Here is an 18252-nt window from a genome sequence, read left to right on the forward strand (position 1 = left end):
TAAACAAATACAGCAGTATGCATTGCTGTCTGTTTACAGGTTCAATTCTACCACTAGGGGGCATAAAATGAAAGACTTTCAAATTCTATACATTTTATAGCTATATGATTTTGAATTATATCCATTTCATAAAAGCCAAATTAACAGATCCAAATCTGAACTCCACTATGACTGAGCTGACCAGTGTCCTCTACATATACTACAAGAGTTTGTGAAGGAATGTGTGAAGCTGTATTTACAGTACATTTGTTATTGTCATGTCAGTTTATTATTTTAAACCTTCTCAATAAAATGTATATCATGATGGTGTATGAGTGGGAGTTTGACTGGTTGGACAGTTTTGGGAGAATAAAAAAAGCAGGATGGGAAAGTTGGGTTAGAAAATGCAGATTTTGTATCAAAAACATGGAAAAAAGTGACACAGACATGGTTGAGTTTTCTGTTTTATTGATATACACTACTTTAGAGCCTACGGTATGATGCAAGGTATTCCCTTTGAATAATTTCAAAAAGCACTGCAGTCTTAAAAATTACAAAAAATTTTAACATACAAAATATACAAGAAATGACAATACAAGGCTCGGTAAACATCAGCTAAACCTGTATTTCCCTTTTATTTTACAAAACATTTCATATTATGTATATATATACATACATATATATATGTATATATATGTATGTATATATATATATATATATATTCAACACTCATACATGTCCCCAACCTCTTTAGGAATGACATCCATTTCAAAGTATCAAAAATAGAGTTGTACAGTCTCTGTTGCTTTACCATAATGTAAAATGGGAACATATTGTTCGGTCTTTGGTTGTGACTGAAGAAGACGGCAGCCAGAGTTTACTGTGAATGCTGGTTTCGTTTTTTTTTTTTTGTTGTTGACTCAAGTCTTTCAAGCTGCAGAACCAGCTTTATATTCAAAAAGCCATCTCCTTTCTCGCACCCGACCCTCAATGTCCACGCTGCGCCCCCCTCCCTCCCCCAAAAAACAAACAAAAACAATAATAGTTACTGACTTATGTCTTAGTCATGGACAAAAAAGAAAATCATCAACCCAGAACAGCATACAGACACACTGACAAACTGGTTTTCAAACAAGAGTTAAGGCATCCTAATAGTTTACATAGTGACATGATACTCTCACTATCTGAATGTTTTTTTTTTCTTTCCGCTCTGTGAAGTTCATAAGCAATATTACATTTATAATCTCATTTTGTCATATTTAAATGTCATATCTCACATTTGCTGCTGTTACAGTTTGCATAGCCTAAATACATGTGTGCTTCTGTTGTTGAAAATAGGACTCTCAAAATTCCCGTCTTCTGTACAGAATATTTGGTACAAACACCATCCATCCATCCACACTCACACACACACACACACACAAACACACACACACGCACACACACATACACTGAACCTATTAAGATGCTTGCACTGCGTCCTTGACAAGGCAGATTGGCTGATGGACAAATCCCGGATGCTAACACAAATCAATCAAGCATCTACAACAAGTCTACAGTCTAATTCTATAGGCATCGAGGTCTTTTTTGTCTTTTTTTTTCTCATTTTAAAGGCATTAGGCAGAACTTTAATGCATAGCAGAATCATTTTCACCTGGAAACTGACCTAAAACCGTCATAAGCAACACTCCTTCAACTCTCACATGCAGGAGCATAAGGCAAACAAGCCAATGGAAACCTTCCGACCAGAATGACACGACCACGCCTGAAACACACTTACACCAGGCCAACTTTCCTCGAGACCCTGTTATTGCTGCCATACAGGCACTGCATATCTGTCAGAATAGGACAAATAAATGAACACGTCTTCGTCTTTGATTGTGAATAGCGAACATTGATTGTTGCAAACGGGGGATGGGGAAGATCTCGTTACATCCTGATGTTGGGGAGGTTGGGGCAATACATAAGTGCAGCTTAAATATATAAAATACTTTAAAATATTTGTCAGATTATTTCCCATTGTACGTCGCCTAGGCTGGTGGCTCTCAGGAAATAGAAGGCACACGAGGGCCCCTGGGGGATTTGGGGGGTTATTGCATGAAAATTTAAGAGGCAGAGTGTTGTCTGTCTCTGTGGATCAATAAAAACACTTTTCTGTAACATGGAAATAATGGGGCATCTTCACATATCTTTGAATAAAAATGATCAGGAGGGCTGCCTCAGTCCTGAATCCCGCTCATCCCACTCATGTCTAAACCATGGGGATTCATGAAATCACGTCCACGTGACCCAAATTACACATCTGTTTCCTAAAAAAAAAAAAAAAAAAGTCAAACTCAAACCCAGCTGTGCAAAAACAACAACAACAAAAAAGCTTTTGCTACCATTTGAAAGCTGCTAAATGTTAATAAGGCATTTGTTCAACTTGAAGAAGATAAAGAAACACAAGAGAGGGAGCACGAACAGATGAAACAGAGGAGAAAGGAGGAGAGAAGAGAGGGAGTTCATGTACAGATATCTACACGGCTGCAAGGTTACTAAAAGTTGTGGAATGTTGCAGGTTGCAGATCCCAGACCGGCGCCAGAGGAGCGTCTCCTCCCTGCCACGCCGCTGCACTCCAGACCTGAATGGTTTTTAAATTTAAAGGGGGGAAAAAAAACAAGGAGTGGACAGTGACTTCATCACTGAGCCATGAGCGAAAAAACAGGGAGATGATGTTTTCACTGTGTTAGCATGACAGGAGAGTTCACTCTAAACGTTTCTAAAAGATTTGACTGAAAATTTCTATTCTGATCATCCAGGATGGTTTGATTTGAATTTGGTAAACCTGGTGTTTAGAAAATGACCTTAGAGTAGTGAAACAACCTTTCTGAACAGCTCTGGCTACCTGTGAGAGCACTGTGTGCTCCTGAGTCTCTCATTCTTACATGTCTCAAGATGTCTTCATTCACAAATGCTGGTGAGAAGGGGGAGGACAACACACTCTGTTGCATTGTCTCCGCTACAAAAAAAAAGTTATTCGAAGCATGAGCGCTCTATACTCACAGAGAGCTGATTGGTCAGGAAGACAGCGGTGCTTTTTAAGGGTCACCTATAAGGGTTGTGGGTCGCATCTTAATATCTGAGCACAGGCCTGAGAACTAACAGACAGCTCTGAGAAAGCACATTTCTGTATTGGCTCCTCGGATCATTTCACTCATGGTGTAACTCAACATGGCTGTATTCTCCCTGCTCGCTTTTCAGTTTAATCTGCGTGAAGTTGTGAAATCTGAATCTATGTCTCTACATAAGATGTTCGACTTTGGGAAGAGACAAATGCGGGCGTCGTCTTGTCAGGTTGTGTGGGTCTAGCAGGTCCACATGGTTTTTACAGAATCTATATTCTGTCTTCAGACCACAGTCTTGTCTCTTCCTGCCCTCTTGTCGCATTGCACAGAGGACCAGGACCTAGAGCAGGTTCCATGACGGAGCCGTGGGGGTGCAGGGCTGGAGGGGACGGCTGGCGTGAGCGAGGGCTGAGCTACGACTGGTTGTGTGCCGGCGGAGGAGCATGAGCGCTGGGGGACTGGGACATGTCTCTGCCGATGATCTCGTTCACTGTGAGGACAAAAGCAAACAGAAAAACACTTATTAGTATTTATTGATAATAGAATTCTTGCATCTTTGCTTTGTGGCGGCACATAGAGATGCTGGGTGGAGGTACATGTTTCTGGCCAGCAGAGGGCAGTCTTGTTCCAAACTTAAGTTTCTCCTATAACTAAAAGATCAAACTCAAACTGACAAAAGCTCAAGGTGGAAAAACTCGAACAGACTGGTGAACCCAAAGGTCACAAAGTCAGGTTCTGACATGACACATAATCACTCCTGACAGAACAAATGAGAGAAACTATTCCATTCACTCACTGTGCCAGCTGTGACCTTTGTTTGAATCCAAGAAATTCTACCACATCGCAGTGACTCCTACTAACAGCCCTGCACGGCCGGCCAACCAGCGGTCTGTCCGTTACTTCATTAGAGCTTTAATGGTTGCTGAGTACATTTCCTCAGGCCTGTTAGCGAGGTTTGTAAGCACGGCAAAAGAGCCGTGTAAAACCAATCTATTGTTAAAAACATGTTGTCAGGCCTGGAGAGGCGTTCAGGCACAGCAAGGTTAATTACTCCGGCAAGTCTGTTAGAGGCTGATTTTAAATAAATAACAGATAGCTCTTTTTCTGCACTGCTTTCTGTTTTCAGCCAGCGTGCGTGATTGTTTTACATCTGCTGCCTCCATTCACTATTCACACTGGGACCACAAGAAACACAGCAGGCAGCTAGTAAAAACTGCAGCCATGGAGTAAATCAAATACTTTGACAAGGTGAAGACGACACAAGGACAGAGACAGAGAGAGAGAAACCCTGAGAGAAGATTTTTTTTGTTTGTTTGGAATTCATGGAAAATGTGATGTGAATAGAGGGGTTTTTCCACAGTAGCAACAGCGTTTGTCCTGTGACTTCTTCACATGCTTTCTGTATGTCTTTTAAAGGTGATGATGACGGGTCAGAAAGACGGAGTGCAGCGATCAGGCTGGGCAGACTGGTTTGGGTGCAGCAGAGACCTCTAACCCAGTTTAACGTCGGGTAATTTACGAGCAAGACGTGTCTGTGCACGACAGTCAAAATGTAGCTCTTCAACTCTCAACCTTTTTCTGTAATTTGTGCAACTGTACTGTAAAATCATACATTCCCCCAGGCTATGATAAACAAATGTGTTACTGTAACTCGACTTTTTTTTTAAAAAAGGTGGCAGGGGGTGACTCAATGATGAACAAAAGAAACCGAGACCTGCTTCATGACAAATTACAAAACATTTATTTAAATGATAATTAAATATTTAAATGTGATGACGCAAACAGAGTCAAATGAACTCTGTAAAATAAAACCAAAGTAGCACAACTTTCCACGATTTCACTCAAATATAATCTTCATATTCGCGGTGTTGCCTTTGAATCTGCTTCACAACGTCGTCACCTCCTCTTCATGCTACAGTGCGCTCTGTTTTTCTTCCTGTGTGTTAACTGCTCATTTTACCCTCATTTCGTTTACAGTCTTTGTCACACTTTTAATTTTAAGCCTCGGTGTACATTCTGTTGTTTTATTTGTGTTTTCTGCTGCTTGCTTTTGTGTCTGGCCACCATCACTCACATCATCCTGTTAGCGTGGGAGGCTCTTCCTTTCCCATGTCAACCATGTTCACACACACACACACACAAACACATGCATACACTCACAGCACCACCACACACTTCTGAGACTACACTGTGACTATCAAAGCAAACATTGCCTTTGTGTGTATACATATTTCAAACATCGAGTTATAATTTACAACTGTTGGGCCAGTTTATCAATTGTCACATCAGTTCCATCAGTGAAATAAAACTGTGATGGAGGACTACAGGTTTCCTTTAAAGGGCATGACCTTTCAAAAGACAACTGGTGCAACAGTGCTCAAAATAAACAGTATGTTACAGCTGTTAAAGGACCACTGGACTAGAAAAGCAACTAACTATACTGATATAACAGAAATAGAAAAGTATATACCAGACTCCACAACGATATAGCTAAGAAATGTTTTACATTTCACTCAAAATGTCGTGTGCTCTAAGTCAAGCACTACATAGTAGTTCACCGGCCTCCTGCACAGCTAAAATGTTGTGTGGTAAACTGTGTAGCTTTGTTGAATGATGGGAGTGAATCTGCTCTAACACCACAGGAATATGAGCAACATAGTGCGAAGTGCGACAGACCGACATTAAGTGGGCGTCTGCAGAAACATATTACTTTCCGCTGTACTGATTAGATTGTTGCAGAGGCAAACATTAACCTATCAACTGATGAATAAGTCAGGAGAAGTACTGAGGGCAATTCGCATAAAACAACCTGACTTTATTGAGTGCAACATTAGACTGATTCCTCTCAATATGATTCACTTTTCTCATTTAAAAAGGTGCCAGAAGAGGTTTCCCAATCTGACAGAAACTTTTTTTTTTTTTTTTTAGGCTTCACTCTTGATATTACAGCTGCACTTCAAGTAAATTTGAGCGATTTGATTTGGGGCCATTTGAAGTCTCAGAACGGCCTTAAAACCCAAAGTAACAAATACACACGCTCATATGTTTTTCCATCGCATTTTCAGCTGTTCCATCAGAGGAGTTATTCTTTGTTTTCCTTCTGATTTTCATGAGACATGTTGCAATGTGCTGACTATAAACTGCATATTTACCAGATAAACTTGAAGAGAAAAACTTAAAACCAAAGTTTTGATCAATCAGTGGACAAAAAAGGAGTCGTTACAAATATTTTACAGGAGGTTTGTTGTCTCTTATCAGTGTTCAACAGATAATTTATGCTTCAGATACAATCATTCAATTTAAAACGGAGCTCCACACATCAATAATTCCAGAAGTGAAAGAGAGGTTTGAGTCGAGTACGGCCTCTGACGAGTTTCATTTGCTGATAGTGTTTTCTCAGATTTACTGGTATAGTTCATGACAGTGCAGCAGAAAGATGATTCAGTGCAGCCTGCTGTAGTAAAAGTGGCTCTAAATGGCTCAGCCGGAGGGAGATCCTCTGCAGATGACTGGGAGGGGGGCTCCCTAGTCAAAATATACATCTACAGTCAGCCGACTGTTACTACTACTACTACTCTCACGTAGTAGTACATCTGATGGTTCCTTCTCCTGTGTGCTGATGGCTTTTAATGCTTCCTGTATTTAACACTTTTTGAAAAGGGAACTTAAAAAAGAAAGTTAATTAAAAGAATACGCACAACTGAGTTGTTAAGTTCACTTTCATCTGAAACCATTTCTATCTGCACAATCAAATCAGTTCAACTTTGAGTAGAAATATCAACTTTTCTCCTCATATCCATCAACTATTCTGCATGATTTAAAATATTGTTTTTGGAGCAACCTGCAGTCATCTGTCAGTGCTGCTGTCTTAAATGTTTTTCTGAACATTTCATTCATCATACTTGTTAATTCTCATTTTAAGGACCATGCTTCTTCACTTTCAGAGGAAGCATGAGACATTGTCGTATGGTAATGTACTTTCTGTGTGCCAGAGGAACCTTTCCCTCTCTGTGCAGGGGAACAAGGGGAAGATTTAAAACGCTGTGAACGAGACTAGTTACAGTCATTTGTTGAATTAAGCACCGCTGTTGACTGGCAGTAGGCATCAAAAAGAATCATCAAATCAGGTTCAGATTTATCTCACTTAAGAGTCAGATATAAAGAGAAAGATATAACCCTTAAAAAATATCAAAATGTGGCAAGAAAAAGTAACATAGTCACAGTTAATGTAGCTTTTCAAAAGAAATTGTTACACTAGAGACACAACTATTATCAAATTTAACTTGTGTTGAATAAAAATGGAGTGAGGAGATTCTTTAATTTCCCTAAACTTTCCCCGACGAGTTTTACATCTAGCAGGAGACCACTGGGATTGGGTAATCTCATGTCTCCGTTTTTAAAGTGCATGTCAAAGGAGCTATATTGAAGAGATTTTCATAATGCAAAACAGAACTGAAGCGGGCAGATGGACATTCAGTACGATAAACATGTCTACCGTCGAAATGGAAAATGGGTAATTATCATAACCCTCTGTGACACATTCAAAAAAGTTCCCTGACCCAGGCACAAAAAACACTTCTCTGGCAGAGCAGCTTAAGCAAATAACTCAAAGATTGACTGAATCTTCGGTCCAGCAAATGAAGACAACATGCCACAATGGAAAACATTTGTGCAAAGGGAACAGAAAGAGGCAAGACTTGGTTTGCCTGCAAAAGGGAATATCAAAGCACACAGTTTCCACTTGCAGGGCCCTGTAATGACATGCGCACGTCTTTACAAAGTCCCGGCTTTGAGAGAAAAATGTAAAGTAAAAATCCACAGAGTGATCGCACACATAAGAAAGAGACGGTCAATTGATGGAACTTGTATTGAAATCTTGCAGTTCTGCTCAGTAAAGCTCCCTCTGCTCCACTATCTTATCACTGCTGCTGCTGCTGCTGCTGCTGCTGCTGCTCTGTGCTCTTTTCTGTTTTATTTTAATTTCACTTGAGCAGTGAGTGACTGAGCGTGTGTGAGTGTGGGTGAGGGCGCAGAGTGCACCGGAGAAGCTCGTTAAAAAGTCAGTTTCTCAAAGTCACTCATCTCTGTGAATCATCGGTGGATTTCCCATTTGATCTGACGGTAAGTGATTCACAAGACTCATTTGATCCGGGGCCACAGAGTAGCGGCTCCATTCAGCAGATGACCACAGGACCAGGCCTCATGAAGGAAACCACTGGAGCCTAAATGGTCTCTGGGGGACATCAACAAAACCCACCACAATAGTTAACAGTAATGACTGTACTGTAGGACTGGCAGAAAGTATGATAGACAGAATGTCGAATCTCAGTTAAGAGTTTTCTTTCTCATAAGAAGAGGCAACTAATGACAATTTTCTTTATTGATTAATCTATCAGTTACTTTCCTTTACAATAATTTCAATGGTTTGGTCTATAAATGTCAAAAAATAGTGGAAACATTGTTAAAAATGTGTTGCTTGTTACCTGTCCTTCTCTACATGCCTCTGCAAATTGTCACTCAGGGACAAATAAAGTGTTTTGAATTTGAATTTGAGTTGAAAACAGTAAATCCTCACAGTTGTGAAGTGGATTGTTTGGCATTTCTGCTTAAAAAATGAGAAAGAATAATTAAGGATTTTCAAAAAAAGTAGAGTTATTCAAAAAACAAAAACATCCTCACCACTTATATTTTGAAGAATGAACAGGACACTGGGGCAACTTAACAGCAACATTTTAAAGTGACTCACCAAAAACTGTATACACCCACAGGTGCATGTACATATTTCAGCGGCTCAACATTTACTGGTGGGAGTGAAAGCTACTTCACCACACTCTGTCAAGCCCTCACTTGTGCGCCATGAGCAATGTGGTGATTAGAGTTCATTTTCCAGTCAAACACCGGCGTTCGATGTTTGGCTGACGAACACAAATCAACGCCGACACTGAGGAAGAGCGATGACAGCAGCCAACAACGCGACAAATAAAATCTAGGTAAATGTTCTGTGTCTATGTGTTCTGTGTATGTTCACAAACATGAACTAAAACTCAGTATGTTGCTGTCGTCCCCACGGAGGGATTTCGAGGCTTTTCCTTCCTTCTGTCTAAAGAAAAAAGGCAGCACTGGCACCATGTCCACACACCAGGCTTCAACCTCTGCCAAGACCTCTGCATTACACCCTCTTAGACCTTAACTGTATGGAAAGATGACACAGAAAGTCCGTTTCCATTTGTTTCAGGGGAAAAGACCAGCAAACGTTTGCCATTGTTTTTAACGAGCAGCAGCATTTGATTGAAACGTATTTTCTTTCCACTGTTGTTTTTTCATGTCGTCCAATCAGGAGTTGTGTGTTACTACTCTGTTATGGTTGGTTAATGGCAACATGAAGCCTCTAAAGACTAAAACACACTCACACATGAGAACACAAACAAAAAACGGATGATTTATTTCTAGTGGCTTAATACAAATAATCACAATTAAATCAACCAGATATGTTTAGAGTTCTCCGTGGTTATGCACACATTTCAGGTAAAAATGACAGAAGTTAACAATTATGAAAAATCCCTTTGTTTGATGCAGCATCACTGGCAACTTAATTCAAAGGCTTTCTCATTTACACTGTTATTGAGTGATGGTTGTTGATCTATGTGATTGTGGCTGAGAAGTGACAATTAATGAGGCCTTTGTTCCTTTATATTACAAAAACATTACAAAGTTCTAATGACTTTTTCAGGCCTTTCAAAGAAAAAAGAGAAAAGTGTATCAAGATAATTGATAAAGGAAGCCAAAGAAAGGTTGTTTCCAAGTCTAATTTCATGTATAATTTCATTTGGGATACAAACGGAGTCGTATTTCTCGCCACCTGTCAAAGGTAAATTCAATATGCACTGGCGCTTTCTCCCTGGTCTGATCGGCCAATTACAGAGAAAAATATCCAAGTCTTTTTTGGACTGCTACTTTTTGGATTGTACTTATTTTACTCATTTACGTCTCTCATACAGTCATACAGTCAGATTGTGGGCAAAGAACAGCCTCCCATGAGCTGTAGGACACTTAAAACCTGAACAGACTGGGCTGACGCTGTTGATTCTCAGTGGAGTTAGCAGTACCAACAAGACTCTTTAATAACAAATGGTGACTTGTTCTAATATTGAAAATGTTGCCTAATGGATCTTTAAATTTAGAAAATGCAGTGTGCATGTGTGCAAGTCTTTGAGTAACAATGGTGTAGTCTGTTAAATAAAACTTTGACTTTGAGAGATTCAAATGTCTACAGTATGTGAGGAACTATTGTGCTGTACAATATGTGATACCACAACTGTTTTAGCAACAGCTGCTGGAAGCTTTAACGTCTGTTTCCAAACGGTGCGTATCCTCGTAAAGATAGAACAACAGAACGATAAAAACATATATCTAAAAGATGTTTTCACTGCACGGACAGTGTCTTGTACATTTGATTACATCTATAGGCTACTGTGTGTCGCTCCCTGTGTGTACATTCGTGTCATTACTGTGTCACTGTCTCGAGCGCAGGCAGCAGTCCTCTGCCTATTATTAACCCTCAAAGCTGTGCTTGCAGTGTGAGGCAGCTGTGCATTTGGGCAGGGCAGGGCGAACAAAAGACCAGGTTTTGTTGTGAACACACGCTGCGCGCTCTACCGACACTAACTGCTTACACGCACACACAGACAAACACACACGTGCTATCCCTTCACATCCGTGCTCTGTAAACATAGGGATCGTCACGTGCTGATTAATTCGTTAAATGCATGACTCGGCAAGCAAAAGCGATTCAGACTGTGTCACCGTGACTGCTGTGATTGTCGAGCCACTACTGTGTTTATGGAGTAGCCGAACAAAGAAGTGTAGCAGGGGTTTGGCAAATCTGGTCGACAGTCACACCGAGGACAAACGTGAGACATTAACAGTCTCATAGCCTATACGACTACAACTCGTTTTTTGTTGAAGCGCTGACACACCATGATCTTTACACCGAGCCAAACAGTGACCATGAAAAACCTGTCTTTAATAATAATATTTCATGATGGCGGCACCCAACTTAACTTTGTTCTGTTCTGATTCAGACATCAAAGCAGTAGAAATATACAAAGCTGCACATTTTAGTGACACTGAGTTATGTCCCATGCTGCTATGTTGAAAAGTTCAGTCTTTGCTTTTCCAGTTCATTGCCTCTGCTGACATCTCCTTTTTTCTTTTTTTCATAGCAAAACCTAATAAAAATAAATCCTCAATGTCTGCAGGCTGTTATATCAAAGCGGCCATTAAATATTTTATGACATATTCTGTAACACTTTTATTTTTGGATTAATTCCAATTATATTTTGACTGTTTAATGAGAATATATTGTATACCGTGTGGAAAAAAAACATGAGATTGTCCAGTGTACACTTCACTTCAATCTCAGATGCCAAGTACATTTCAGATTGAATGTCTCAGCTGAGTGACCCTGCTGTGGGATTGGACCCTGAACGTGTCGATCCATCTGTCTGTCAGTCTGTCTTCTCACCTCCTGTGTCTCCTGCGTTGCGCGCGCGCGCACACACACACACACATACACTCACACCTCCACAACATCAAACAGATACACACAAATACACCATCTCCCTCTCTCTCTCTCTCTCTCTCTCTCACACACACACACACACACACACAACAAAACACACATTTCAACCATGCTCTGGTGTGCGTCACAAGGGCCATCTGCTTGCTAACCAGAGCAGTTTTCTACACACTCACATTCATATTCTCTCTCATGCCACTCTCACACAAGTCTGCAATACTACTGCAATAGTTAATTTTACATATGAACACATGATATCGTAAAAATGAATGTATCAAACACAGCTTCCTACAAGTCAGGAAAATGTTAAAAGGCAAAGTTTCCTATGCAAATTGAATGTTCTACTAAAACATGACTTGATGGTACATCTAAACTAGCAGGAAAAACAGTGGAGGATGAGAAAAACTATATAAGAACAGCTGTCAAAGGAGTGACGTGATGACGGCAGTTTGTAACTTAACTGTAGATCAGAGGGTTGATTTCCTTATTTTAGCCACATTAATCATGCAGCCAGCCATAGTGGTCACATACACTGCCTTAAAATGTTAATTATGCATAATCGCTTTAAGGCATCAATCTGGATTATATACGTGTGTATAAACAGATTTAACTATTTAAAACAGTGAGAATATACGTCTGTAAGTACATACATGTGTATCATTTGTGCTACATGACTTCCTGTGAATGTATGCTACTCCATATCTAAATATTTTTTGTGTTTGTGTCCATCCTGATCTGTCTGTCAAACTGGGGTGAATGTGGTCTACTTAAGAGTGCGCTGCGACCTCTTAAAACGCGTAGCTGGGTGAAGCTCCACGTTGCTACTTCAAAACATGGCCTACAGAGCTGGGCTGGCACAGAAAGCTATTTTTAGCCACAGGCTCAAAGGGAGAGCTTACATTCCCGGCTGAACCGTGTCACTCACAAACTTTTCTCACACTTTTTGAAAAAGTGCGAGCGCAGCCAGCTACTGTACTTCCAGAGTGGCTGTGTGTCTGTCTCTGCTTGCGTGACAGAGGGGAGAGAGATGAGAGACTAAACTGAGATATAGTTTTCTGTGAGTAAACAGCTTTTATGTGTGCACGAGTACGCATATATGAGCCTTACACACTTATGGGCCTCTGTGATTGCTGGTTTTCACACGTGACTTATTGACAATGGCTGTGTGTTAATTAGGCTGACCCTTGCTAGCACACAATATCACACCTCCCCGACACAGCCTCACCAGGCTATTTATTAACCCCAAACCTTTTGGACCCACATCTGAATATGGCACTGGGGTTAACAAAACCAGACAAGGCTCTGAATGGCAGATAAGGAGGTGGATGATTTAGAGCAGTTTAGAGACACATATTTTAGGTAAAGAAGTAGAGTTCAAAGATGAGATAAAAAAGCTGCTAAATGCATGTGCTGACTTCACGGTCAATTGTTAAGTCAACAAGTTCTCCTGAGCATCCTAATTAGAGTTGTTAACGCACGTACGCACACTCACACACACAGGATGTAATTACTGCAGCAGCACACAACTTGTAGTCTCTGTGCTCCAGCTACAGTCTCAGTGACTGCGCTTTGCAAGTAGCACAAAATGATGCAATCCTCTCGCTCTCCCCAGTTCCAAGAAGCCAAAACAATACAAAGTGTAATTAATCTCCAATTTGCTGCCAGAGATACAGAAGCTTAGCAGCTTACAATTAGACACTTTCATATGATACTATTGTTATCAGTCCTATTGTGTCTATGTTACCCAATACTAAGTCACAAGACCCCTCAGTAATGAACCTGAGTACACAACTGCGTGCTGCAGTGACAGATGAAACGCTATCACTGTAATCAGGCATCAAGGTTTCAGCCTCTTGAAAATACAACTGGTGCTCTGTATTGTTTTACATCATCAGATATAAATTTATCTTGGGCGTCACATATTCTAGGGTAAATTTAATCCCTCAGCGGTCCCTTGTTTTAGACTGAAAATGAGATTGATCACAGATGGGTGTGCTCTAAATATCTCGTGTAAAAGGACAGGGTGAGGAGGGAAAATGTGATAATGAGAGCAGAAAAACTGGACTGATAGAAAACCGGAGAAAGAGAGTCAGAGGGAAAAAAAAGAGACTGTAGTTACGCACACATAGCGAGACAGACATCAATAAATAAACTCAAGAAAACAAAGTGAAAGTTTCCAATAGATGTCTTTTTCTGAGGGCCAGATTTTTGATTGTTTCCTACAGTTTTAGAGTGTTTGCAACCAAATCTGAACAACAGGGTCAACTTTGGATGACTTTGCCTTTGCTGTGTAACTGTCTCAATGAGCTTCAGTTTTAAATCAACTATTCTCTCTGTGGACATACTGTGCTCTTCTCTGTCTTTATTTATGTACTGACCAATCACAATAGAGATGGCAGGTAGTTCTGAACTGGCTGATGACATTTATCCCTGTTTTTTTTGCTTGTTAAAGACATCAGGTGGATACTGACCCCTAGAAGATAAAACCAAAACAATTTGTAGTTGCAGATATAAATATGATTTGATAAATATCTCACCATCGTCCAGTGTGATGTCCTGCAGGCCGATGGAGCGGAAGGTGGGCTCCCTATCCTCCGGTTCCTCTTTGATGTTCAGCCTCTCCCCGTCTGAGGGGAAGGGCCCCTGTGGGCTTAGAGGGTGAACCAAAGGCCCTGCTGCCGCCGGGGACAAGCTGACCATGACAGGGCTTGTAGCCTGGGGAGAAGGTTGTCCTGAATGCTGCTGTTGCAGGGGCCCAAGAGGACTGCCGCCTGAGGTGGGGGAAGATGAGGTGGGAGACTGGTAGGGCAGCGAGTGGAGCTGAGGGGAGGATGGCCCAGAGTGGGGAGAGGGGACCATCCGTGGAGGAGGGGCGCTGGACGGTGTGGGGCAGGAAGCTGACCTTTGACTTACCGGATGGTAGCCCATGGCCCTCTGCAGCTGGGCGGAGTGCTGCCCTACAAGTGGGTGGCCACCAGGAGAGGGCACCTGGGTGGGATTTGGGGAACAGTGGAAGCCTCCAAGTGTGTGAAGGTGTGGGGATGACGGGGCCAGCAGGGGTTGCTGGCTCTGGGGAGATCCAGCAATGGGGTTGGTGGCCGAAGAGGAGGGAGCTGATGGTGAGGAGCAAGGGGAGCTGGGGTACATCATCCCCATGCTCATCGGGTGTGATGCTGCACTGGGGCTCTGCTGAAAGGGTATCCTCTCATAGCCCTGAGGAGGAAGGCTGGACTGGCCGTTGAAGGGCAGGCTATGACCGTGACTCTGGCTGTGCTGCATAGGCTGGTAGGAGGGCCGGGAAGGAGCAGGAAGAGGAGCAGGAGCAGAGCCTGGGTGGAACGTCATGTGGCAGTCTGCAGGAGGGTGGTGCAAACTGTGACCCTGGAGGTGAGGCAGGTGCTGGAAAGACGGGGAGCCCAGGGAGGGGCAGGGGGCCTGCAGGGGTAGCAGGCCAGGTCCGGAGCCCGTGGCCAGGCCATGAGGGGAGCTGGACAGAAGGTTGTCCGATGGGTGGCCCTGCTCAGGAGAAGGCAGCTGAGTGCGCACCAGACTGGCAGCATGTGCCAGGGGCATGGACATAGGGGGTACTGCAGTAAGGTCCAGCTCATCTCTGTGCTCCTGTTTTACCATGACTAAAGAGAGAGAGTATTCATAGAGAAGGGGAGGAAGAGAGATGTGACAAAAGAGGAAAGACAGAATGAAAGGGAAAACCACACTGTCAGTTACGTCTATCAATCACATGCACTGCAAGAAAAAAGAACAAAAAAAGCACACATAATATATACATTTGTCAAGTCTATGCATTGCAAAACCAACAGTGTCAGTGCTATTTTTACTCCAGGTACATTAGTCCAGTGACTTCTACCAGCTTACAAAAGGCAGACGTTTCAAGTTTTTCCACAATCTCAAGCTCCAGAAGTTCCCCTGAATCTATGGTTTCAAAGTTGAAATATGTTTAAGCAAAAACCTGAAAAACTAGACCAAAAGAATCTCAAAGTGGTGAGCATAGTCTCTGAAATGTATGGATTGTGAAATGGGTCTACTTCCAGATGAAAAAAGCCTCCCAAAAAACGAGTGACATTTTGATAGCAAATGGGGCCATTCCCTTTGCTGTGACAGCTCACAGCACTGCTATGCCAATCGGTAACCTATTTCCCAATCTGCTGCCTTGTGACAGTGAGTTTTATTTTTATCCAGCTCTGAATCAGAGGGAGAGCATATGTTGTCAGTCTGGGTGCCATCATGTGAAATGCTGTGTGGGAAGAGGAGCCGAATGCCCCCCAGCCCAGATCAGACCAACAGAACAAACGAGTTTGCTGATTGTGCCCTCATCTTACCCCATCATGCCTCTGGGTTTGAGAGGCAAGGGGCACAAAAAGGCCAAACTGGTTTTATTCTGGCTGAGGGATATCTCCCAGAGGGATATCAAGGGTAAGGGAAGGGTAACGTACTGTATATTTAACATACTTGCTGTCAGGGTACATTCATTGTTCTACCTGACAGTGATACAGCCTCAAAATTGAGCATACCCATGAAAGGTTTTAGTAAATGATGTGAAAAAAAATACTGATGCCCTTGCAGAATACAACGCAGGCACAAAGGGCATTTTTTCCACTTTCCATGTGCAAACATGTTAACCGAAACTGACGTACCAACACTTTTTTCCTCACAATTTTCTCAGAATTTATCCTTGAACTGGGCCAGGGCCTCTGCAGACCAGCCTACGATGAAAAATGTAACGCGACTGATTGGAAGAGCAGATTTTTTTTTTGGCCACAATAAAGCAGGCGGTGTCCGTGGTGACACTAGTGGTGTCAGCACCCCAGCTTGACTGACAGAGCAGGGTTACTGTGCTCTGCTCTCATTGGCTGCTCTAATCTGTCAACGGGGAAAACAGGAACTGCTGAGTGCCGAGTGGGCGTGCTTGCAAACAGAAAGTCCGGGTGGGTGGAGGGGCAAGGCCGCTTATACGCACACACATACACACACACATACACAAACACACACACACACAAACAAACATACACACTGTTGCGGTAAAACTCGGGGTTTGGATATGTTGCACATATCAGCAATGCTCACATGTCATTATATTCCACCAACGGTGTTTTCAGTATGACTGGTTTCAAGAGGAAAAAAACATTGACAATATCGAATAATAAGGAGCAATTTTACTTTAATAAAAAACAGAGGAAACTTAATCAAAATATCATGAACATTGAGTTTCCTTGCTGTTAAAATAATTATATAAAACCACAATGATGGTTTATACATAGTAAAAGTTTCCTGGATAGCAAAAGATTTGCATAATAAAACCCCATGCAAATATAGAACAGTGCATAAAGTACAAAAACAGGTTGGCTTGGGAGCTGGAGGAGGCTTTACAAAATGAACAGTTGGCAGGTGTTAATGTTATTGTTAGTGGAAGAGCCCCCTCTAAACCACAGCAATGCTTTCTTTGGAGAGAGAAAGAGAGAAATGGGGTTAGTGAAGCCCCTGTGGAGAGGTGTGCAAAACAAAAAGCATGTTACCAATGTCTCTGCTGTCATTACTATTGGGGGATTAACTACCGCAGGGAGCAATACACACAAAGGAATGCAAAGTAAAGCTTTAAAGAGTTTTAGTTAAATGTCAGTAAAAGGAGTCACAGGAAAATTAAAAAATACTTTTGTACCTAAATACAGATCTCGCCTCTTTTGTTCCCCGAGAAAAGTTTTGAAATTGATTCTAAAATCATTTCTTGGTCTAAAATTCATTCTAAAATGAATGAGAACTTGTCATCCCACCTGAAAGGTAAGTGAAGCGTTGCGATTGGCTCCTTTTCCGCTTGCCATTGCAGACATAAAAGTGCACCTGCACAGCTGAGCCCACAGTCTTACTGTGGTAGGGAGGAACCTCCACCACAATACATGACTACAAAAAAAATATTTAACATTATTTAAATACACTTATTACCAATAAAACACAATACCATTTGCATACATGAACAGGCAAAAAACTAGCATAAATATTTACAACAAACAAATGTATTTTTTAAGTGCAAATGTTGAAGGAAAAATGTTGTAGAACAACAGATATGTAAATAAATGACTACTTACTCCTTGAGTTTTCTCACGGATTATTTTTGCCTCCACTTCCCATTGTGGCCGTCCATCTGCAAGACATGGTTAAGAAAAAAAAGAAAAAAACAGGATAAATGCATAAACCAGTGGTATTCCTATTGCCATAAACAGGCAAACACACATTTAAAACAATTTAACAATTTAAAGTGTATCTGAAACTCTTATTAGATTAACCATATTACATTAGTTACTTCGAAATTAAAACACATACAGTCATATTTAGACTAATATCTTCAAAAAGACTGGAATAACTTTTGAGAGCAGTCCTGGCAAAAGCCAATAGAGTGATGTCTGGCTTTTCAATGAAGAGTCAACTGAGAGCTCCATGACTGTAGACATAAACAAACTTGTGATGAAGCAGTGTACCATTTTTTTATATCTTCACATACCTGCCAGTTTTTGGACATACACAACAGCCTAAATCATTTAGACATGCAACTTCAAAATACACAGTTAAAACAGGGA

The 18252-nt window shown here is 41.5% G+C and overlaps 1 protein-coding gene across 3 annotated transcripts in view; it reads right to left on the reverse strand.

The window, feature by feature from the left end:
* Nucleotides 1–430: 430 nt before the first annotated feature.
* The window catches only part of nfatc3a (nuclear factor of activated T cells 3a), a 65073-nt gene continuing 47251 nt past the window's right edge, over nucleotides 431–18252 (reverse strand). For all 3 annotated transcript variants that reach the window (XM_044345585.1, XM_044345577.1, XM_044345595.1), the window contains exons 7-10: nucleotides 17764–17819; nucleotides 17452–17578; nucleotides 14203–15297; nucleotides 431–3577 (exon numbers count right to left, since the gene is read on the reverse strand). In XM_044345585.1, the coding sequence (XP_044201520.1) occupies nucleotides 3501–3577; nucleotides 14203–15297; nucleotides 17452–17578; nucleotides 17764–17819 (1355 nt within the window). In that variant the 3' untranslated portion in view covers nucleotides 431–3500. The remainder of the gene's footprint in view (nucleotides 3578–14202; nucleotides 15298–17451; nucleotides 17579–17763; nucleotides 17820–18252) is intronic.

This window comes from Thunnus albacares, chromosome 1 (genome assembly GCF_914725855.1).
Source record: "Thunnus albacares chromosome 1, fThuAlb1.1, whole genome shotgun sequence".
Classification (NCBI taxonomy): Eukaryota; Metazoa; Chordata; class Actinopteri; order Scombriformes; family Scombridae; genus Thunnus; species Thunnus albacares.